Source organism: Orycteropus afer, unplaced genomic scaffold (assembly GCF_000298275.1).
Source record: "Orycteropus afer afer isolate SDZICR_OR568_19922 unplaced genomic scaffold, OryAfe1.0 scaffold00008, whole genome shotgun sequence".
In the NCBI taxonomy this organism is placed as follows: Eukaryota; Metazoa; Chordata; class Mammalia; order Tubulidentata; family Orycteropodidae; genus Orycteropus; species Orycteropus afer.
The window spans coordinates 8,911,462-8,935,992 of record NW_006921595.1 but is presented as its reverse complement, the minus strand read 5'-3'; the positions used below and the strand labels follow the sequence as shown (position 1 = coordinate 8,935,992).

The 24,531-nt window shown below is 38.2% G+C and overlaps 2 protein-coding genes across 2 annotated transcripts in view; one reads left to right on the top strand and one right to left on the bottom strand.

Annotated features, from left to right (window-relative positions):
* Positions 1-9,438, top strand: part of NFE2L3 (nuclear factor, erythroid 2 like 3) — a 42,054-nt gene extending 32,616 nt beyond the window's left edge. The window contains exons 2-4 of the mRNA XM_007946484.1: positions 5,883-6,059; positions 6,725-6,805; positions 8,185-9,438. Coding sequence (XP_007944675.1) covers positions 5,883-6,059; positions 6,725-6,805; positions 8,185-9,438 — 1,512 coding nt within the window. The remainder of the gene's footprint in view (positions 1-5,882; positions 6,060-6,724; positions 6,806-8,184) is intronic.
* Positions 9,439-15,514: 6,076 nt separating this feature from the next.
* On the bottom strand, positions 15,515-23,548 carry HNRNPA2B1 (heterogeneous nuclear ribonucleoprotein A2/B1). The gene is made up of 11 exons (XM_007945759.2): positions 23,543-23,548; positions 20,591-20,626; positions 20,383-20,493; positions 20,038-20,184; positions 19,537-19,747; positions 19,290-19,391; positions 19,135-19,215; positions 18,635-18,697; positions 17,204-17,323; positions 16,837-16,959; positions 15,515-15,576 (listed from the first exon to the last, which is right to left on the bottom strand). Exons 1-11 carry the CDS (start codon positions 23,546-23,548, stop codon positions 15,515-15,517), a joined length of 1,062 nt encoding a protein of 353 aa, XP_007943950.1.
* Positions 23,549-24,531: the final 983 nt, after the last annotated feature.

The following is a 24,531-nucleotide window of genomic DNA, read 5'->3' as shown; positions in this document are numbered from 1 at the left end:
GGAGCTCTGGTGGCTAACCAGAAGGCTGGCAGTTCAAACCCACCAGCCACTCCTTGGAAGGAAGGTTGGGCAATCTACTTCCATAGTGATACTGCCTCGAAAATCCAAGGAGGTGTTGCTGTGAGTCAGATCCGACTCGACAGCAATGAGTTTGGTTTGGTTATACATACATATATAGGTTGCTGGGTGGCACATGTAAATTTGCCTTCACTTTGAAAGGATTGAACCAACTCCTACTCACAACAAATTATTCATCACAATCATCTTCACTTGCTGCATGTGTAGCTTTTAAATCATTGGAAAGGCTTCCACCTTTTTCTTACACTAAACCAGAAAAAAAAAAAAAACCAAACTCACTGCTACTCATTCAATTCCAACTCAGAGTTGGAATTGATTGGGTTTCCAAGGCTTTAAATCTTCACAGAAGCCGACTGCCTCATCTTTCTTCCATGGAGCAGCTGGTGAATTCAAACCACCAACCTTTTAGTTAGCCAAGTGCCTTAACCACTGCTCCACCAGAGATCCTTTTCTTGCACTACAGTAAAACCAAATAAGAACCACATGCATCTGTTCTGACTTACCCACAAATTCAACTTAAAGACTGAGGAATGGACCTTGTTCATAACACCCTCCACACACACACAAACAGGTTGTCCCTGTGTTAGGGGGTTCCGTCCTGATGAACTCTGTTGTAAATGGTTCTGACATAAACCAAATACCTTTTTTTTTTCTTTTTTCATTATTACTGCCTTTTATTAGTACTGTTATAAATCCACTCTTTGAATACCTGAGAACAACAACATCATCAAATTACATGCCACAGCACTGTATGTGATACATATTACTAACAGTAAGATGCGTCAGAAAAAAAAAGATCGTGAGTATGGTTCATTGTAACTAGAATATGTCAGAAGTCAAGGACTGCCTGTGTGTACTGTCACTGCATGGACCAGTAACTTAAAATTTGCCTCCAAATACAGAGGGTGCCATGAGACCAAAGAATGAAGCAGGCAACTCTAGGATGGTAGCAACGGAGTGTATTAAGGAAACTTACATATGAGGAAGGTCCGGGCAGGACCGGTTCAAATCTCTGTTTCCCCCGGTGGAAAGCAGGAGTTTTTATGGCAGCTTCATGCCAGGACTTTGGACGTACCTGGCGACCCCCGCAGAAGTTACATAAGAATGATTTAGCAAACAACTGAACTGGCTGAAAGCAAAGGGTGACCATGTTTGGACTCGCAAAGCCTGTTGCCTTTCATTCACACACACACACACACACACACACACATTCTTTTTGTTCTGTAACATTAAGAGTGAATCTGAGCTGTTTTATCCCTTGCTCCCCAAATACTTTCATGTGTATTTCTATAGCCAGTTATCAAAATCAGGAAATATACCAATAATATAAATGGAGCCCTGGTTAAGTACTCAGGTGCTAACTGAAAGGTTGGTAGTTTGAACCCACCAGCAGCACCACAGGTGAAAACACCTGGTCATCTCTGCTTCCAGAATGATTTACAGCCTAAGAAACCCTGTGGGGCTATTCTTCTCTTGTCATATAGGTCACTGTGAGTTGGAATCAATTTGCCAACAAGCATTAATGTAACCCTTATCTATCTATTTTTAAATTTTATCTATTACTTCAATAATGTTCTTTATAGTTTCTTTTTTTTTCCTCTTTTGCATGAGCATCTGAATCCAGGGTCATAAATAGCATTTGCTTCTCCAATCTCTTTAGTCATTTTAAAACTCTTGAAGAGTTCCTAGACATGGTATTTCTTGATGTTGAGATTTTTGGAGAGTGGCAAGCAGTTACTTTTTTTTATGAAAGGACTCTCAATTTTGATTTGTGTGATGTTTCTGCATGATTGGATTAAGGCTGTGAATTTTGGGCAGCAATACCACAGATGTGGTATCGGGTCCTTTTCCATATCATAGCAGGAGGCATATGATGTTGGTTTATCTCAGTATTGTGATGCTACATTTGACTATTTTTAAGATGGTGCCTGCCATGTTTCTCCTATAGTGTTACTGTTTTCTCTTTATACCTAACACATACTCTGTGGGATGATACTTTGAGATTATTTTAATATCTTGTTTCTCATCAAACTTTTACTCCTAGTTTTAACATTTATTATTTTCTAAATCCATCATTCTATATTTATTAGCTGCTTTCTACTGTAAAGACCAGTTTTCCCTCATTTGTTTATTTATTTGTTTATATCTGAATGTGCTCATTGATTCTTGTCTTATTCATTAAGTTGTGATCCATTATATGATAGGATTTTTAGCTTAATTTCTGCTTCTTGCAATGTTTCCTCTGGTCATACATAATTTGTCTGATACATTCAGTTCTCCTTTTCCTGAAGTTTTAGACAGACGGAAACCCAAGGAGGGGTTGCTATGAGTTGGAAACAACTCGATGACAGTGAGTTTGGTGGTTTTTGTTGTTGTTGTTGTTGTTGTTGCTTATTACCAAACTTCATTTTTGTGTTGTTAGTTGCCATAAAGTCATTTCCAACTCATGGTGACCCCAAGTGTGCAGAGTAGAATTATACCATAGGGTTCTGAAGGCCAACACCTTTGGAAGCAGATAACTAGATCTTGCTTCCAAGGTAACTCTGGATGGGTTTGAACCACTAGTCTTTTGGTTAGTAGTCCAACCATTTAACCATTTGGGCCACCCAGGGATTCCCCCAAACTTCATTACATACTAAAAATTTTCCCTACAATAAACCTTTCCCAGGTTAACATTTACTTCCAATTTGTGTGTTTGATCTTGTCTTGCATTAACTCCTTGGATCCTTCTGTTGCTTATTTATGTAAAACATGGGAGCTGGCATAGTGCCTAAGGCATTTGACTGCTAACCAGAGGGCTGGCAATTCACTCACCAGCCACTCCTTGGAAGGAAGATTGGGCAATCCACTTCCATAGCGATACTGCCTTGGAAACCCACGGAGGGGTCGCTATGGGTCAGATCTGACTTGGCGGCACTGAGTTTGGTTTTTTTGGTTATAGGTAACATTTTCATGTATGCCAGTTCATGTGTATGTGTGTTATATTCACTCATATAATGCAGATTACTTCAGCAGATCTTCCTTTATGACTCTAAGCAAGATCATGTCCTCTGCCATAGAAAGCAAATTTGTAAACAAAGTTAGCTGCCTTAGGAATCCAGGATTATCTCCAGGTTTAACAAAAGAAACTTCACCTTGGTAAAAGATAAGTACCAAGTACCTTTATCTACCTTCCCCAGGTGTGGGTAGGAATCAGCATTGTAATTGGAAGAAAGAACAAGGCTATGGCTTACTCATCCCATCAGAAGTAAGATCCCTACCAAAGTCTTAGGGTGTGGTGTCTAGGAGTTATCTATTCAACGCACATTTATTAAAGGTCTGTCACGTGGTAGGCAGTGGGCAACAGCAGTGCATGCAGCAGACAGAGCCTCTGCCCTCAAGAAATTCAACATTCTAGTGGGACATACAGCATACAAATAAATAGTGATAAATCAGTGGGTGGTAAATGCTATGGAAAAAATAAAGCAAGATAAGGAAGATGGATATTGATGGGAGAGATGATGATGTTTGAATGTTGTTGTTGTTGTTATGTGCCATCGAGTCGGCCCCGACTCATAGGGAGCCCTCCTTGGGTTTCCTAGGCAGTACCACTAACGGAAGTAGATTGCCCCATCTTCCTTCCGAGGAGTGGCTGGTGGGTTTGAACCGCCAGCCTTCTGCTTAGCAGTCAAGTGCCTTAGCCACTATGCTACCAGAGTTTTAATGATAGAGACCTAAAAAAGCCACAAAAGAGGTGGGGTAGGGAGAGCAGAGGACAACCTTCTGGCAGGAACAGCTCATAAAGGCCAAGAGGTAGGCAAGAGCCTGGGATGCCTGAGGACTGAGCCTTGGGGCACTGCCATGTATAGCGATGGGGAAAATGAATAATCAGTAGAGAAGTTATTGGCAAGGTAGACGAAGAATAAAGAGTACATGGATGCCAGGTGAAGGGAACTCCAGGAAAAGGGAGTAACCTAAGACAGATATTGCTGATAGGTGTGGTAAGAGGAGGATTTGGTGAGATTAAGATCATGAGAGGGTTATCTCAGTGGAGTGATGGGAACAGAGTCCTTGTTGGAATAGATTCAAGAGGGAGAGAATACACTGAGTTTGGGTGCTTTGGAGGATTTTTCTCTAAAGGGGAGTAGAAAAGTGAGATAGGATCTAAATAGAAAAGCAGAACCAGGAAACCATTTTAAAGATGGGAGGGAGAGATGGTAACTATTAGTAGGCCCCAACTCATAGCGAGCCCTCCTTGGTTTTCATAGGCAGTATCACTAATGGAAGTAGATTGCCCCATCTTCTTGTGGAATTATCCATTAAAGAGGAAATAATTGGTGCAGGCAGGAAGTTATAGAAAAGTAGGGCTGGGATCCAGTGCACAAATGGGAGAGATGGATTGAGCTAAGAACAAGACATCCACATTGTCATGAGGGAAGGCCAAGTGTGTCATATTTGTGCTTGTTAGCTGTCATCCAGTCACATCCTGCCCCTATGTGTGGTGACACCGTGGACAGTGGAATGAAACCCTGCCCAGTCTTGCCCCCATTCTCATGTTAATGGTCTGAGGATTATAATAGACCACTGTGATCCAAAAGGTTTGCACTGGCTGATTTTCAGGAGCTCACTGGGCCTTCCTAGTCAGTTAGTCTGGAAGCTGTACTGAAACCTGTTCAGCATCATTGTGTATCAGCCTCCACTGACAGATGGGTGGTGGATGCACATAAAGTACATTTGCTGGGAATCAAATTCCCAGGTTTCAGAAACCACACCCAAGAATTCTAGCACTGAGTGAACCGCTGCCCTTGCATCAGAGTTAGGTACAGTCTAATAGAAACAAAACCTGTTGGGTCACCAGGAAGTCATCTGACTTTCTCCGCTATTGCTTTGGTTTTGCTCCTTGCTTCTGGCTTCAGGTTTCCATTTCTTTTGACTTTCATTTTATTATTTTTTTGGGGGGTGGTGGTGGTAAGGTTAACATTTCTGTGGTTAGAGTAGCAGGAGTGTTGCTGTCCTTGAGTTAGTTCAGTGTGCAGTGTTGCCGAAGTCAGAAATTAAAAATCGATATTCTGAAAGAGTGACAAGCCTTGATGTTAAGGCTGAAGGGGATAGTTCAGTTTTTCATATAATATATCAGTATATGCATGCTAGTGACTATTGGAATGTCTAGAAGATTTTCCTAGCCTTTGAATTACATAAGTCTCTCTCCTCAGTTAATTAAAAAGTAAAAGAAGTTATCTGGGTAAATTCTCATGGTTGGGAATATCTGTGGAGATGCTAAAGCTTTGGTATTTTTTTCAAAAGACTGTAAAAGGAATACATACTGTTGTATTCAAACTAGTGCAGAAAGTGGAAGACAACTCTTTGTACCCACACTGCCTGTACCTATCTCACTCTCTAGAGAACTAAAATTGAATTTGTAATACCTTCTGGATTTTTGTATGTAAACTTTGTGTTTTCTTCCAATTTAGTGGTGTAATCTATTTACAGCAGAAAACAAAATAAAAACTGCCTGCTGGCAACGTTGATGTGTAATTCTAATCAAATTTGCAAGTATTTTAAATTCAGATGCCTTATAAACGCATATAATCTAAATTACGCAGACTAGAATAGCCCATGTCTCATTGACAGAGTAGGATATAAAACTGACCTTTTGTTTCAGAATTAAACAGTTGGTATTGAATTAATGAATTTCCTGTCTTAGCTTTTGACTTCCGGGTTTTCGTAATTGCTGAGCAGTAAATACAATGCAGTTTTAAAGGCTCTTTCACTTACTTGATGAAATGTGGATTTTCAGCTAGCATGTTTTTCTGGTACTTCTATAGGAAATTGAGTTACAGAGAGAAAGGCACGAAGCTGTGAATTATAGTCCACAGCATGAGGAAAATGAGCAAAGGGTGTCAGCTCAGGAGAAATCACTACAGCAGAGTAATGGAGATGGAAGTAACGTAGCAGATACACGTGACTGGGAGGCAGAAAAGACCACTGACTCTAGAAATGAGGTAAGCATGTTGGAATATTCTAGTCATGCCTCCTTGGCTTTAATGTAGATTCTGTGGCTTTACCATTTTGTGTTGAGAATGAATTCTGCATGTTAAGTGTGCTCTACTATAAGCAAATCTTGATTATATGAAAATACATGTTTTTGTTTTTAATGTGGTAGTGGTTATTTGATTTACAAAGGAATCAATCCATAGAATTATCTCCAGTTAAAACTCAAATTATATATATCTATATCTGTATCTCCAGGACCCTGCTAGCAGGTATTGTTGTTTGCCATGGAAAAGGGTAAGAGATGACTGGCATCCCAAATCCAGGAATCCTCACTTTGCTACATGCAGGAGCAGGCAGGTTGGCCATCTAGGAGTGTGAGCAGAGGACCTTTACAGGCAGCATCCAGTGCTTAGGCATTAATCATCACTCAGTCTCCTAGTGGGTTGAATGGTGGTGGTTGTGTGCTGTCAAGTCAATTCCAACTTACATTGATGCCATGTGACAGAACTGCCCCATAGGGTTTTCTTGGCTATAATCTTTTTTTTTTTTTAAATACAATGTAAAACTTTTGAGAGGAAAAAAATAAAAATCCAGCATGGAAGTAAAACCTGGTTATTGCTAAATATTAATAATTTATTGGAAGAATGATGTATCTTATTGTGTTATTCCCCAGAGACAACTAAATGGGACAGACATTTTTTGCCTGGAAGATTTATTTCAGTTGCTTTCGTCACAGCCTGAAAATTTACTAGAGGTAACTGGAACACTGATATTATATTATCTTTATGGGAACATATTTGCACCAATCACTCTGAATTTATACAGTGCTTTCATTTTGGTGACACAGAGGTACAGACGAATACTTATGTAATATTTAATATTATTAAGTACATTAAGCATATAGATTTAGCTTAACTTTTACAGAAATGTCAACTTCAGAATTAAACAAATGTTTATGCTTTTCCTTCTTCCAAATAAGGTATACAATCTAATTGAGACCATCCATATTGAAGCACAATAGCAGTAAATATTTGACAAACCAAGGCAAAGTTTTATTTTTCTGGCAGCATTTGTGTCTTCATTATAGTTTATTACAGAATGAGATATTGATAGATTTAGACAGTATTTTTAGATTTTAAGTGCCCATGCTTGTTCTTCTTCCTGACAAATGTCACTACAGAATAAATACTACAGGAGAAATAATAGAACTTCATTACTGAAGTTCCAGATAGGTTAGTAATTTACTAGCAAACAATTTCAAGTTAAAGACTCTAAGTACCAGAATAAATAGATTTTATCCCAAACAACTCATAATCTTGCTGTTTTGATGAAGGGAAAACGTCACTGTTGCATAGCACAAGGATGTGCAAAGTAAGGCCTGCTATTTTTGTGAATAAAGTTTTGAGTCACACTCATTCTTTTACATATTATCTATGACTGCTTTCATGCTAGAGTTGACTTGCTCAGATGAGATCTTATGGCCCATGATGCCTAAAATACCCTCCTTTGTAAATAACTTTTAAAATAAAAAAGTCCTCTTTATTTTCAATTTCTATAATAAAGAGATCATTAGTATTCTATACATCTACAGATGAATTTTTGAGAGAACTGACATTTTAACAATATTGAGCTATTCAAACTATTTTGGGAAGCTCTGGTGGCACAGTGCTTAAGGCATCTGACTGCTAACCAGAAGGCTGGCGGTTCAAATCCACCAGCCATTCCCTGGAAGAAGGGTTGGGCAATCTATTTCCGTACTGATCCCGCCTTGGAAACCCAAGGAGGGGTTGCTATGAGTCAGACCCGACTTGAGGGCAATGAGTTTGGTTTTGGTTTGCTTCAAACCATTTATTTAATAGGACTATCTTACAGCAAAGTGAGACCAGCATTTATAGTCATTTGATCAAGTTTCCTAAATCTCCAGGATATTCAAAGAACAGTTACTTTCCTAAGTTTAGCATATTTTCCTTTGAGCTCACATCACATATTGTATTGCCTGTATTTTAATTAGGAAAAGTGAGTACAACCAAGGGCATTATCCATATTAGTGTAGGAAGAAGTGTTAGATTAGGTGATAGAGCTGCTGTTGAAATAGGGCTATCCATGTTCAAACGTTTTTCTTCACTTTTTCAGGGCATCTCACTGGGAGATACGCCTCTTCTTTCCAGTAGTAACTATGATGGCCTGAACTCCTTAGCAACTAACAGTGTAAATTTTAGCCAGGCTATCAGCCAAGATGTGAGTCTCCATGAGGCCATGTTGCTGTGTCCCAACAATACATTCAGAAGAGATCCAGTAGCAAGGACTTCACTGCCACAAGAACCATTTTTCCAATTCAATCCTCCTACCACCAATACTGAACTGACTCTTCCTGGAACTAATGTGACCAGGTTTGTTCCACTTGTTGACAATCAGATGAGGAATCTACCAAACCAAGGCCTTCTGTGCGACCTTGATGTAAACATACTTGATGAGATAAATTTAATGTCTTTGGCCATGGAAGAAGGTTTTGATCCAGTAGAAGTTTCTCAGCTTTTTGAAGAACTAGATTCTGAACTTTCCTTAAATTCAAGTCACTGTAGCACCTCTGTTACTACCCACGATTCCTCTCACTCTGTGTATGAAGAAGGGGCTATAGGTTATAATACTGACTTAGAATCTTTTTCCCAACATGACTTGGAAGGAGCTGTGGGAGGCTACTCCCCAGAACCTATTTGTCACATGAATCACAGGAGTGATTCTGGTTTTCATGAGGAAGTTGCACTTCAACATGTATTTCATAACCACACTTACCATTTACATCCAACTGCACCAGAATCCACTTCTGAATCTTTTTCATGGCCTGGGAAGTCACAGAAAGTAAGTAGGTATGTCAATGACGCAGACAGAAACTTAAGCCGTGATGAACGGCGTGCTAAAGCACTGCATATTCCATTTTCTGTAGATGAAATTGTCCGCATGCCTGTCGATTCCTTCAACAGCATGCTAAGCAGGTACTATCTGACAGACTTGCAAGTATCACTTATCCGTGATATCAGACGAAGAGGGAAAAATAAAGTTGCTGCTCAGAACTGTCGCAAACGCAAATTAGATGTAATTTTGAATCTAGAAGATGATGTATGTAACTTGCAAGCAAGGAAGGAAGCTCTTAAGAGAGAACGAGCCCAATGTAACAAAGCTATTAACATAATGAAACAGAAAGTGCATGACCTTTATCATGATGTTTTCAGGTTGTTGAGAGATGACCAAGGTAGGCCAGTCAATCCAAACCAGTATGCTCTTCAGTGCAGCCATGATGGAAGTGTTTTGATTGTACCCAAGGAACTGGTGACCTCAGGCCACAGAAAGGAAAACCAAAAGGGAAAAAGAAAAAGTGAAAGAAACTGAAGACAGACTCCACTGTATGGATAAAGTAGTGAGAGAAAATGGTGATACCTGGATCATAAACCAATGAAACTAGTTTAACTTTTATGACAGTTTATATATAAAATATAAAGTTTTGTATCTTCAAATACTACTACAATCACCCAATTAAGAATATATTTTAAGGTTAATACGGACAGAGTTTAGGACTTCAAGAGCAGTTTTGAGAAATTTTGGGGAAGCCACTTTTCATTAAATCCTTGTACTGCAATATAGCCAAGAGTTAGAATACACTCAAATAGAGTAACATGAAAACCTAGTATGACTAATCACTTTTGTAGATATTTAGTAGTTAAGATGATCACTTCAGAAAAGGCAAACACTGCATCTGAATTAAGATGTATTCTTTTCTTACGACTTGAAATGCAAGTAGCCTTAACGTTATCATTTGTCTCATAGCACTGAAGTGAAAGCTTTTCAAAATTTAATGAACTTACAACTTTCTGTGGAAATAAATTTTATTTTTGAATTCACACTTCACCCCTTTTGCAGAAATTCTAATAAGCAAATTTACCTTGGATGTTTTTCCTCTAAGATACCCACATTCAGGAACATAGCAAAGGATCTACCAATAAAGCAGCAATAGTATGCCAAATGGATATGGGAAATCTCCCTGAACTTTACACATGGACTGTTAACTGGAAGAAAGAAAACTAAGTACTTGGCCAGCTTTAAAGCTAAAGTGCCAAAAACATAAAGGAAGCTTTAGAATACTATTAAGTTTTAATGTGTGGGATCCAAAACCTCCCACCTGTAACACAAAACTGAGCAACCTGCGTATAGCAAAAAGCTTTTTATTAGCCAAGACATTCCGAGTCTGAAATAATGGCTCTAAAAATGGCCACTTTGGATTCATAGTAGGTGTGTGGTATTTACCTTCTCAAACCAACCCAAACCCACTGATGGAGTCAATTCCTTACTCAGTGAGCCTGTAAGATGGTAGAACTGCCCCCATAGGCTTTCCAAAGCTATAAATCTTCAAGGAAGCAGACTCCACATCCCTCCCCTGCAGAACAGCTATAAATTTGCACCTGAACACTTTCTGCATCACACAACCAGGGTTTTGGTGGAGTTATGACTTACTCCAAATCAAATAGCAAACTGGAATTAATACCATCTTTTAAATGTTGAGAATGTGCAAAAGGAGAGCCACTACGTGATTTAAAAAAAAACAAAACATAAAAAGATAGATTTGAAATCCAGATAGCAATCTTAGAAATACCATGTTTAAAATAAATTAACTGGAATAGCATGCAAGATAGTGAATTTTCTTAAGATATCTATGACCGTTCTGGGATTTTTGAAATGTGAAGTCTTATTTCCAGGAAGAATGAGGCACTTGAATTTTAATGCAGAGTATCACAAGTTACTCAAGTATTAGGATTTTAATAGTTTCCCCATTTTAAATTGGTCCTGTTAACGTGCTGCTGAGTCGACGCCACTTATAGCAACCCTTCCTTGGGTTTCCCAGGAGTGGGTAGTGGGTTTGAACCGCCAGCATTCTGGTAGTGCCTTGGGCATTACACTACCATAGCTCCCAAATTGGTCCTAGGCAGTTCTTTTACAAGCCCCATTTTGCTAGCAAATTATACAGGTTACTTGATCCAAGTGTCAGCTGGAGTAGATTACCACTTTAGGTCACATTACAGCAGAAATCACCCTAAGTCTACAATGTAAAATTCTATGAATTTACTTATTAGAGTATTATTAATTTAACCTGCTACTTTTGGTCCCATTGCAAACTACTAAATATATTCAGTGAAATATGGCAGAGCATCAAATAAATGTACGAGGAGTGGGGTGGGCCTATATATATACAACAACAACAAAAAAAGACAAAGTTGGGTACTGCTTATTTTGCCGACTGCTCAAGTCTGTAAGGTACCTGATGCATAGTGGCCAAAATTCAGTGACTTTACTACCTAGTCAGTCTTTGTGTCTAGTCAGACACAAAGCAAATGCAGGTTTATCATAAATGTAAGAGGTGTAGTGTGAAGGACAATTATCTATTATGCTTTAAATCATTTTAGGAGCTAGCAAACTTTAGGTTCTAGTCCAATCCAAGTTCAACCTAGGTGTTCATACATATTGGATCTAGTTTTCAGTTACTCTCATTAGTACAGTTAAGCAGATATACAAATAGGGGACTATACAAAATAGGCTCATTTGGCACGGGGTTGGGGGGGGGGGGACACCATTAATGAAAAACCATTTTCTAGCCTGCACCTTTCTCCTTCAGTTTAGAATACGTCCAAATCTCATTTTGAATCCTCAACAGTACAAGAAATTCACAGCAAATACCTTACCATGTAGTCCATGTTTGACATATCACTTGTTTCTATTAAAATCTTGATTTCCTTTGGTAACAGATATGAGCATGAATGAGGTGAAAATTCTTGATCATGTATTTTAACTCCCCACACGTGTGCTAAGCAATATAATTTGGACACTTGGGATTCCTGCCTCAATTACAGGTCTTATTATGGCCACAGTTTGAAACATCAAAAATTAGCATGTACTGTACTTCAGTTCCCTGAAAGCAAATACCCATTTTTTAAGCTACTTGACTCTCCTTTTAAACTGGCTATTGGATAATCCTCCAAGTCCTCAAACAGAATGACCTTTTTCTTTTAAGACATCCAGCACGAACTTACCAGCCCCACACATAAAAAAAACCCTTTACACTCGATTATCATGAACCAGAAAAGACCACCACATAGGTGATTGTGATTAAAACTGCTCTTTTTAAAGGTACTTGTTATGCAATGAAGGAGGTCGAATTTAAGAAAAATTTCTTATTTTCAGGAGTCTAAGGTTAAGTTGAAATAGCACAATAACACATACACGAGTGAAAGTAAAACATTGGAGAATCAATGTGTTCTAATATATACATGTATTTTTTTAAAAATTTCATTTTTATCATGATACATTTCCCCATTTGTAATTATTTCCTTAAAGTCATCAATTAGGCACTTCATTATAGGGGTGGATGTCTTGAGGTACTGTGCAAGATTATACACCAACTTGATTTACTGTTTTCAAAGGTGAACTACATTCTAGAGCCAAGTATTTCTGAAAACCTTCAAAATAATTTCCCCCCCAAATGAATGAAGCAAAGTATCCTAGTAAATTTTGTCTGTGTGTGTAAATGCAGCTATTATTTTAGAAAGAAAAAAAAGCTTACGATACACTTTAGCACTTAGGTTTGTCATTTCCATTACTTGTTTTGACTTACCTTTGTGGTAACTAAGTCATCGAAACCTGAACAAATTGTGGTAAAAACAAGTCCCTTAACCTCACTGGTGATGTTTTTTGATTTTCACCACCAAGTTTAACCCTTAATTTAAAAAGAAAAAAATAAATTGGTATTTACTTAAATGTGATGCAGTAGAGCTGACATTTGATAGGAAGTATAGCAGTATTCAAACGCTGAATATACAGTGATTAAGGAACGGTATTTTATTAGGGACAGCCAATAATGTCCACAAGTTTTTTTCTCATTTGTCTGTTAGTATGAAAATAAAATGGAAATATGCATTTAATTTGTGAAAATGCTTTAAAAATTTAGGGGTGGCAACCTTTTAGACAACTGAATATTTATAAAACAAGATTCACACATTCTATGTGTAAACATTACACCAAGTATTTGGATACAAAAGTATTTATTTTATAAACTTTGTATTTAAAATAGAATTTTTATGTCTACTCACAAAGCCTAACTTAAAACATGACATTTCTCTGACTGACTTTATACCACTATTTTACAAACAATTCTCAACTTGCAGTTGTTTTATAGTAAGAACCTGTACTAAAATGAAGTATATGTATTTTATCAGAAAACATTTCCCTTCAATCTTATAAAAAAAGTGCTTTTTAAATGAAGGCACCAAGAACTACTTTCAGATGGTACAGAATTTCTTATTTCTTGAAGATTCTGTGGTTGACCACTTCTTCATTAGTTACCTGCAGCAAGACACCTTCCTGCCAAAGGAAAAAAAAAGTATCTGAAGAAGTTTATCATGTTTGTTCAAAGAACCTAAATAACTTCAGTGGTGATCTTAGGATCAAAGACGACTCACTGGTGAATACAGAAATGTCCTACTACTTTCCTGAAAAGGCAATAAAGCCAGGTAAATCAAGCTCTGAAATGTATTTTAAAAAATGGAATTCCAATGGCTACCTGTATCTCTCCTATAGGGTAGGGTAGAGTATGAGAGAAAGGGCTACCACATGTACGCCCGACAATTTGGTATTGGATGCACATAGGAATTAAAATGTACTCAAGACACTCTAGCGTATAAACAATTATCTGAACACTTCTATCATTTTGCCCTTCCTTCTCCTTTATCCTGATCAGCATGTAAGGGTAGAGCAACCATATCCAGTAACAAGATAAAAATGTCTTTTAATAAAAACCCTCAGCTCGTTCTTAATGTTTGATCCAAGAAACGTGAATTCACAAGGTTGATGGGTAATTTCATGATGTATTGAATTTGCAGCCTAACTTTTACCTACCATTTTACTACCAACACCACTGAAGGAACCAAGAAAAGCTTTATTAATGATCACTTGGCTTGCCTCAGCTGTTGAAATGAAGAACTTTACAGTCTTTGTGGCAGCAGAATATACTTGTCCACGGTTCATATCAATGCTAAAATTCCAGCAGGGAAAAAAATGATATGTTAAGCACCTGAATCTTCATGGAAGGGGAGGGGATGGGAAAGAAGGAAAAAAAGGGAAAAAACAACCAAAATAATTTACATAATAAATGACAGATTGGAAAACAGGGTTTATAAATTATTCTCTTGAGTTTATAAATTGTTAAACTCAATTTATAGCTATGTTAAACTACATAAGAACCACTATACTGAAATAGACCATTGAAGAGTATTAGTTTATCTTTTGGGGAGGAAAATTAAGAAAGAAAAGTAAATAAGATCTTACCTAAAGAAGTTTAACTGAAGCTTAGAACTATTTTGCTCTACACCCTCAGCTTTCGTTGGCATCCTTATAAACTACTGTAGTTAAAGCTTTGTAGAAACAGCACAGTTTTTTAAGACTGGCTGAACTTAGTAGCCGTCAACAGTTCTCTTGTACTAGACCTGTGTCCCTGAAGAGTACCTCGCTGGGGTTATTTCCTTTCCTTGCATTGAAGAAGCAGCATCTAAAAGATCTAAAAAGGTGTTTCTCCTTGCAGAGATATCCCTTAAGTTATCTAGATAATTTAATCCTGATGAATTGCATACAACACACTTATTATTATCTGATCAGCATTTATCTTAACACAAATATAACAACGACTTTGCAATGGACCTTAATTATACTACCCACTCCTTAACTTATTTAAAATAAAAAGTCTATAATTACACAATTTCCTTTAGAATTATTTTATTAAATCATAAATGTACAACAGCTTCTTAACTCTACACACGCACTTATATTTTTTTAAAGGAAAACGTTATGTCTTATTACACCATGATCCTGGCTAATAGCTTTTCAAAACTTTGAGAAAAATCTTAAAAAAGGTTTCACATGTCACCTGAAACTTACAAATTTAACATTATCAAAGAAGGAATGCTTCTACACTCTTACAAAGACCACTAGAAAGAAACAACAATTAAAAAGCTAAGAAACTGTCTCAAAGGCATTTTTTTTTTTACAATCCTTCCTCCACAGTAAGGTAATGTTATTAAATAATCCAATCCATTCACAAAATGGCTCTCTGCATCTGCTCTGGTGTCTTCTGCCATATCACTGCATATTTATGCATGACTGAGATAAGTTTCCTTAACATTGTTATTTCGATAACCTGAAGCTGTTCTGTTACCTCTGGGCTCTCATCCTCTCCTATTTATACAGTGAAGCCTGTTTCAACAGAAGTAAAGAGTAAAAAAAAAATAGGTTATGAAATTATCCATCTAACCAGATTTTAAGGAAAGATAACATCCTAAAAAAGCTTTTACTCCTGCAGCTATGTCTCCCAAGATAATAGCAATTGTAAAACTCAAAAGCTACTTACCCATGGCAAATAGGAAGAAGCTCAGTATCGGCTCCTCCCTCCATAACCCCCACTTCCTCCACTGCCTCCTGGACCATAGTTCCCTAGAATTGTTGGAACAGCAAGAGAAAGTAAGTTTACTTTCATCAGCCTAATATTATATACTTAACACTGTCCCACAGCCACCCTTCTTTAAAACAAGCAAACTTATAACCCATTCCTATTTCCAGATAGCCCAATTACTTGGGAGATAAATTACTCATGTTTATAAACGTACAACTTTCTTCTGAAGGTATCTTACTCATGCTACTCCTTTGGGGTCCTCTACCACCAGAGTTGGGAGTAAGGGATTAAACAAAAAGCATACATAGCACAAAAGGCATATGAAAGATACTCAATTCAGTAACAACCACCTTTTGCAGAGATTCAAAATTACCTAAATTAACTTTCTGGGTTATCAGACAGTAATACATCAATTCCTAATACTTCAAAAATGTCACTTGGCTATTTCCTTCTAAGAAATAATTAACCAGGAACAGAGGAGGAAAAAAAAACCTAATCTGAAATACCTAAGTTTATCCTCACTTCAATGTATCTTATACCAATGAGAATATCCACCTCCACGAAGTCATCTTCCAATTTGGATTACCAACTCCAATTATTTGGCTTATTTTGGAGAATTTCTGCTAATTTATTTCAGCAAAATCCTGTGTATTCATAGCAACTTTACCCAGATACAAGGAAAAGTCCTAGTAGAACATACACACTCAGGTGCCACCAAAAGGCTGCCAGTTTGAACCTAACAGCTGATCCACCCGAGATAAATGAGTCTGCTTCCCTGAAGATGCATAACCTTGGGAAACCGTTTGGGGCACTTTCTACTCTATGTATTTAACTGTGCTCCCATGAGGTATCTATTTTTTTTCTCCAACAGGAAAGCACTTTTTTTATTATTCACCCTAGTGGTTTTAAAGAACCCAAACCACTTGTAGCAATGTACCATAGATGAGATACAGGCAGGTGAGGCAGAGAACACAGCTTTGTGCTTGGGCAATAAAGCAGTTACAGTATATAGGGACCCAGGCAAGTAGAACAGTAGGCAGATTTGGGCACACTGCTTTTTTTCCTTTGCTAGCCCTTTCCCCACTGCCACCCATTACTGTGTTCTGCCTATTCCTCTGGCCATGGCCTCTGCCACAGGATGATAGTCACCTTTTCCAAATCATGCAACCTATTTTCACAATGTGCCATGGTCTTTTAAGTGCCAAATACTCTTAATACTTAATGTTCTCTTCTGCCCTTTTAATCACATGCAAAAAGTAACTACATAGAACTGAAGGGTCTGATTTTCAGTTATAAATTACCTCCACCATATGGTCCACCCATGTTCCTGCTACCACCAAAATTTCCACTCTTCATTGGACCATAGTTAGAAGGTTGTTGGCTATAATTTCCAAAATCATTGTAATTTCCACTTCCATAATTTCCTGTAACAAAGATTTAGAATGCTAGTTTTGCATAATAGACCGCAGGAAAAAATAACACATTAAAGCACTAATACATACTCAATATTTAGGATAAACCTCCCACAAAAACAAGTCTCATTTGAATTGTGATATACCTATCTACAATTCTTTAAAAAAACTACAGATAACAACGAAATGAATATTCTCAACTGTTAATTCAGTAATTCCAATCCAACTGTCAATAAAGACTGCAGGTGAATTTTACCTCCTCCATAGTTGTCGTAACCACCTCCGTAGCCCCCACCCTGGTTGCCATATCCAGGTCCTCCACCACCATAGCCTCCTCTTCCTCCTCCATAACCAGGGCTACCTCCAAAATTGCCACCTATTATAAAATAAGTCTTTAAGTAATTACTTAACATTTTCAGTGCTTTTTCAACTGTCTTATCACCCCATTTCCAGCTTCTCAAATCATACTTCTCTAAGCATAGTATTTATGGCATTTTCAGAGTAGCCTTAAGGGCAGAATACCTATACTTACTTGGGTAAACATTTGGAAGCAGGAGTAATCTACTCACAATCAACTACATAAAACCATTTATGGAGATGATTTAAACATAACTAATCCCACAGCTCTCCCAACACTAGAAATGTTAAGGGTTCCCTCTTCCCTTCAAGCTATCTTGAAATACTTTCAAAGTATGTTATTTAATGTGAGCAAGGGTAATGGGGTAAATAAGCAGCATGAGTCATTGCCATGAAATAGACAGACCTACTTCCTCCTACTGGTGGCAAAAGAATTCCCACTAATGTTTCCCCTGTAAATTACCATGCTTCTTTGCAACATGCCAGTACTCTCCCGAATAGAAACGGCAAAGGACCAGAAACTAGCAACTTTTATATAATTCAAATCTATATGCAATTGAATTTCAAGAATTTAGCTTTCTAATAAACTAAATTAAAGTTTCAATTTCAAATCAAGGTTCTAATACTGACATGTAGGAGTAGTTCATTCAGTCAACGCCAATTAATAAACAAACCCAGAAACTGGCTCTATTGCCAACCCAGCTTTAAATATACCTGTCTTTAGTCTTTCTGTTATGAAATACTTTTTCTGCAGCCCAACCAGGTAAAATGGTTACACATTATCACTTGGCATGCATCTTACAACTTTTATAACTTAAACGTAATTGAGACCAATACTTCATATACTGTTTTAAACAATTCTTTAGAAATTTTGGGGACATTATCCTGGAATACCTATCACATAATTAATATTACTGCTCTCTCATGTACTTCCCTTGTGTGATCTTGGTCAAATCAAGTACTGTGTACTTTTTCAGAAAAATACAACATACCAGATCACTTCTATGCCCAATTCTTTCGCTTGAGGTAGCATCTTTATGTCTCATTAAAATCCATCCTTAGGATTTTACAAATTACACTAAAACCTACCATGTATACATTTTCCTTGAAATACACAACAGCTGAGAAACAAGCTAATTACAAAGGAAAAGCCATGGAATTAAGCTACTATCACGTAGGCCCTTTACAAACACAAGTGATAGAGTGCAAAAAAAAAAAAAAAAAAAAAAAAAAAAAAAAAAACACCCACAAAGATTCAATGCACATAACACATTGTACAATGTGTTTCAGTCTCCAAGCTACCTAAATCAAACTATAGAAAAAAACTGACCTCCAGGTCCTCCTCCATACCCGTTATAGCCATCACCAAATCCACGTCCACTTCCATATCCATCTGTTATGGGCCAATTAAAAAAAAAGAGAAAGAGAACAACAAACCCAAGATTATACCATCTTATTTAATTTCTAATAGTTCTTTTCTCCACTCTCTACTAGCACCTCTGAATGAGAATTGGGAACAAACCCCTCCCGAAAAAACTTGTTTCTAAATTATCTGTAAAACTGTACTAACAAAATTGAACGATAATGCCTAACCTTGAGGCTTTGACTTGGTCAAGTGTTTAAAAGGTTGTATTCAGGTATAACCATGTTAACGCGGCCAGTTTCTGTTGGCTGCTAAGTACACAGATAAAGCTGAAGCCCAAAAAATCATACATATGTATACAAAGAAACTTATACCTAGAGATCCAGTAAGAATACCACAGATAAAATGAACATCTATCTAATCATAATCAGTCAACTACATTCTCCCTTTAAGCACTTAAAACTCACCAGATCCTCCTCTAAAGTTACTTCCTGGTCCAGGTCCAAAATTTCCTCCTCCACCACGTGAATCCCCAAATCCAAAGTTTCCTAAAACAAATGCCCTATTAGTAAAGAAGAACTTATGTAAACACAAAGAAGAAAAATTAAGACTTAAAAGTTACCTCCTCTTCCACTTCTAGAACTTTGGACCTCCTGCATTTCTTGTCTGGACAAAGCCTTCCTTACTTCTGCATTATGGCCATTGATAGTGTGGTATTTCTGCACTGAAAAAAAAAGTTCATACTCCATTTAATCAACATTCATTAATAGTAACCAACAGATTTATCTTTTAATAAAGTTACGAATTTTTGCACATCCAAAATTCAATAAAGCTCAGAGCCATCAATCTAATGTCCTACAGATACTTACATACAATTTTATCCACAGGATCATGATCATCAAAAGTAACAAAACCAAAGCCTCTTTTCTTTCCAGACTGTCTATCAGTAATGATCTCAATGGTATCAATTTTTCCATATTCCTCAAAGTAATCTCTAAGGTGATGTTCCTCAGTATCTTCTTTAATTCCACCAACAAATAACTTCTTCACTGTTACATGAGCCCCTGGTTTTCCAGATTCCTAAAATAACATTTGAAAAGTCACCCAACAAGAAATCAAAATCATGATTTAAAGGTGTATTAGACTATCTGGGCACCATTATATGGCTTAAACCTACAATAAAATACAAAAAAAAAAAAAAAAAAAAAGGGTGTGTGTGTGTGTGTGTAAACCTAGTAAAGAATACACAACCCCAAAATGATTTTAACAAACAACTTATAACCTATTATGAAGAATAATTCTTTAAAAAAATCCTAAAATCCTCATCTTTAGCACTTTCTTCATGTGTACTGCAGTTATGTTCTTCTCACCTCTCTTGCTACAGCACGTTTTGGCTCAACCACTCGCCCATCAATTGAATGGGGTCTTGCAGCCATGGCAGCATCAACCTCAGCCATGGAAGAAAAGGTAACAAAACCAAATCCTCTTGATCTTTTGCTTGCAGGATCCCGCATTACCTTTAAAACCAAACATTAAATCTCATTACTTGAATGGTAAACCATCAATATGAATTGCACAGCATCTTTCTGTACTAATTTGGGTGAAATTTTTTTTGGGGAGATGGAGGAAGTGTATGATTCATTTAACATTTTTAAGCTAAAATTCAAACAGTTGAAGGGCTAGTATTTGTAGTCATGTTTCTTTAATCAACATACCACACAATCGGTAAGTTTTCCCCATTGCTCGTAGTAGTTCCTCAAGCTTTCTTCTGTGGTTTCAAAACTTAAGCCACCAATAAATAGTTTACGAAACTGTTCCTTTTCTCTCTGCAAAGGAAAACACCATTTCAATTTTTATTTACATTTTCTCTCTGTACGCAGGAAATTAAATTCTTAAATATGAGGTGACCTGCTGGCAGAGTACCTTTTTCCTCTCCAAAGGAACAGTTTCTAAAGTTTTCTGGGGGGGGAAAAAAAAAACTTACATCAAATTTAAACCATATGTCAAACTGCATATTAGTTGTGTTACACCAAAAAAAAAAAGTTCAGCTGAACTATACAAGTTTCAAAGTCATTAATGCTTGATTTACATCAACTTGACATAAAATCTTTAAATATATTTTTAACTACTTAAAAGCCATGTGGACACAAAAAAGTAAAATTTCTATGGTCACTGAAGGTTATTAAAAGATTATCAAAATTTTCACTTATTTCTACATTCAAGATCCTAAGTTAGCCTTTAACATTTTTTCTGAAATAGCTGAAGTGACATTTAATCTTCCCTTAACTGCCCCCTCTGGTGGTAGTTCTAAGGAATCTCTACCAAAAAAATCTAGCAAAAAAAAAAAAAAAAAAAATCAAAAAACTCACGGAGTTTTCCCATTTACCAACCCAGGGGAAAAAACAACTTGTAAGAGCAATACAAAAATTTAGCTGTTTTGACCGAGGCTGACTGATTTTATGACCAAAGTCTTCCACAGCTTAAAAAGCTTTATTTTTTTTTTTTTGAGGGAGGGACTTTTGTATTTTAGTAACAGCACAGCATCTGTGCTCATGTAACAACCATTAAAAAAAACATTCACTAAAAAAACCCATCAAAATGATTACGTGCAATAGGAAATGGACAGTGGTGATGGTTGTACATGTTGAGTGTTATGTCATTTTATACATTTAAAAATTGTTAAAATAGTAAATGTGTAATATATACACTTTCCCACAGTAAGAAAACGTCTCCATGACCACTCTGATAATTTGGATGTTACGTTATTATCAGCACATTTACAAATACCCCATTTTCACTGACTTTAAAAAAGCAAAAGCAAGCTCAGGGCTACAGCATTTAGCGGTCATCATGTGGCAAACTACACTGCACAAAACAATGTCTTAAATTTTACAGCTAGAAAAAAAAAATTGAGCCGAAAGTTTTAACACCTGCAAACACGATGCATTCCTCAGCAGCCCCTTTATTTAGACAGCCAGTTAAGGATGGTTGGAAAGGGCAGTTAAAACGAGGCTTACATGTAGATAATTTTTAAAAGCCGGGACAATTCACAAGTCATAATACCCAGCACCAATTGCTATGGAAGGTTAACACAGACTGAGAGATCAATCGTAATAGTAGTATTTTATTCCCAACAAGTATCTTTGCTCTCAATCAGTTCGATGGAGGTTCCACATCATGCACGTATTCTCCCAACTGCTCAAAAGCAAATACTGCACAAGAGAATAGAGCCAATTCAGTCAGGGACTCTATTCCCCCTATAGTTAAGTGTTATCAGGATCCTGAAAATTAAAAACGGAATTAACTTAAATCACCAAACTAGTGCTTATTAAAAGATACTTAAATAACAACATGGTTAACTATTTGGCAAGGCTATTTGGAATCTCAAGGAATTTTTTTTTTTTTAAGTTTACTCTAAAGTACCTTGCCAGTAAAGCATCTTTTTAAACCCAAATTACCGAGATTTTAAATAAAGTACATCTATAACAATTCTTAAAAAAAATTACTAGATCAAAGGGCAAAAACTCATTACTTACCTCATAATTTTTTCCACTTACCCGATGTCCACTATTGATTATAAGCAAAGTTATTTTATAACCATGCTTTAAGGTCAAAGAAAATAACCATGTAGACCCCCTTCGCTTGAGACCTTATGCTTATCAATGTAATGATCAACCACGATTGCAAACAGAAATAAGAGAAGTGACAAAGTTCAAATACATAGCGACGTAGGCCTGAAACCGTTTTGTACATAGCAATACACGGGTTAAAGTACCGAGCCAGGCTATAACCAACAGTCACTTTTCTTTCACTCTGCACTGAACTTCTGGCTTGTCATTTATAAAGACCCAGTTAGATATTATTCTAAACATGAAAACAAAACCTGTAATTTAAACGGAATCCCTCAAAACAGTTAAGGATTCTGGAATGAATATTCCTCCCCAATTATCATCTCTTTCCTCATTGCCTCCCTCGTCAGTAGTCGGCACTAATCCAATAGCTTTAAGTTTCCTGCGATTAAACTGCTTTTTTAAAATTAGTGCAGACGCAGATAAAACCGTTATTCAAAGAAACTTAGGCCGGAAAACATAAAATGGCTTCTTCATAATATGGCTGGCCTTAAAACCGAGTCCAAGGCCCCAGGTTGTTATAGCTCCAACAAGCCCGGTGGAGCCTCCTCCTCCCCCCAACCCCCACTCCTGTGTCGTTTCTGAACGCAATGGCGCCATTTCATCGAGGCGAAGGGAGAGCGCCTTTAATGAGCTGCGCAGTAGTTTAAAGATTCACGCTCGCAAAACACTCGAAATCCACCTCGAAATGTGGAAACAGCCCGAGAAGGCAGAAAAGTAACTAACTAGATCTATTCTTCAATAAAAGAGTCATAGTAATGAGATTTTAAAGATTGTAAAGAAAAGCGCTACGAGGAAGGAGAGAAATGAAAATGGCGGCCGCCAAATCCGGTTCCCGGGAGAGAGGGGGAGGGGAAGCTTCAGACTCACGAGGCCTGAAGCCCTCTGGAAACTCTGAGACACCAAGTTCCTTGAGCCCCTAAATTGGCAAGCTTTAAAAAAATGAATGAGAATTCCCGCCTTCTGGCCCGACTTTCACTAAAGTGGAACTGCGTCCTCCATGTTAAAGTTCCCCATCCCCCAACCCAGTAAAAAGGAAATGGCGCCGGGAGACTGAGGGTGGAGAAGGTGTTCTAAAATAAGGCCTCCGCTAAGATCCCCCACAACCACATTACAAGAGCAACTGCTTCGGAAACGGTCCAACTTCACTGCCGCACTGCCTCGGAACCGGGCGCCCAACTTTTATTGAGCCGCCAACGGCCTGGCCATGCCCTCTCCAATAACTCATTGATTTCAAACCCGTTACCTCCATCGCGGACTCAGTCGCTTCAGCCCGATTTCCCGCAGCCGAGCGAGATGAGAGAGATCTCCGCGGACGAACACGAACCGGACTCGTCCTGGCGCTGTGGTGAGAACTGCCGCTGCTCGAGAAACAACACCGCTACGAGTACCTCCGCACGGGACCCGGCGCCGCTGCTACTGCCGCTAGAGCCGCTGCCGCCGCTTTTCTAGAACCTTCCCTCGGCCTAACGCGTCTTCCCTTACGTCAGGCCGTTGCGTAAACGCCCTAAACCGCCGCTAGTGGCGGGAACGCGCTACGCCCGCTTTACGCTAAGTACGTATCCCTCCCCCTTGTGGGTAGCGGTGGTGATTGACGTCACTTGCGTAAATGGGACTCAGTGAATTGCGGAAGGCTCGAGTCCTGCGTATTTCTCTTTGGGAATTGGGTCCAGCCCCCGCCTTAGCGCAGGGCGGGTGAGAAACGGTCGCGCAGTTTGAAATTGAAGCCATAGGGAGGAGCTTAATTCACTGCCTGGGGAAGTGAAACCTGCTGCAGCGCCTTAGATAATCCTGGCGGGCTCTCCCACCATAAGAATTTTGCTAGCTTTCTTGGTTTTCCCTCTACTTCCTTCCCCAGCAAAGGACTGACTCGGCCCCTTTCAGAAGCACCCAAAGCGATTTCTAGTCAGCAAGTTACTATTCACATTCCATTGAGCTAACCCTGGTCAGCGTCTTTGGGGCAGGCTTCTGGAATTCAGTAAAGGCTTAGGACGGTTCTCTAGGAGGGATACTCTTCTTAGCTCCCAATTCTCCCTCTAACCCCAAGTTCTCCTCCACCTCCCAGTTGTAGGAGGCACCCACTCCCAGGGGCTAGGAAGTGGGTGGAGTCGGTTTTGGCGCCAGCCGCCCTAGCTGCGAACCAAAAAACCCTCGGCTGAGAATACGCCGACCACCATCCGCACCCCTTTCATTCCTGCTCCCCTTCGGGGAACACAAGGCGCCACGCCGCGAACG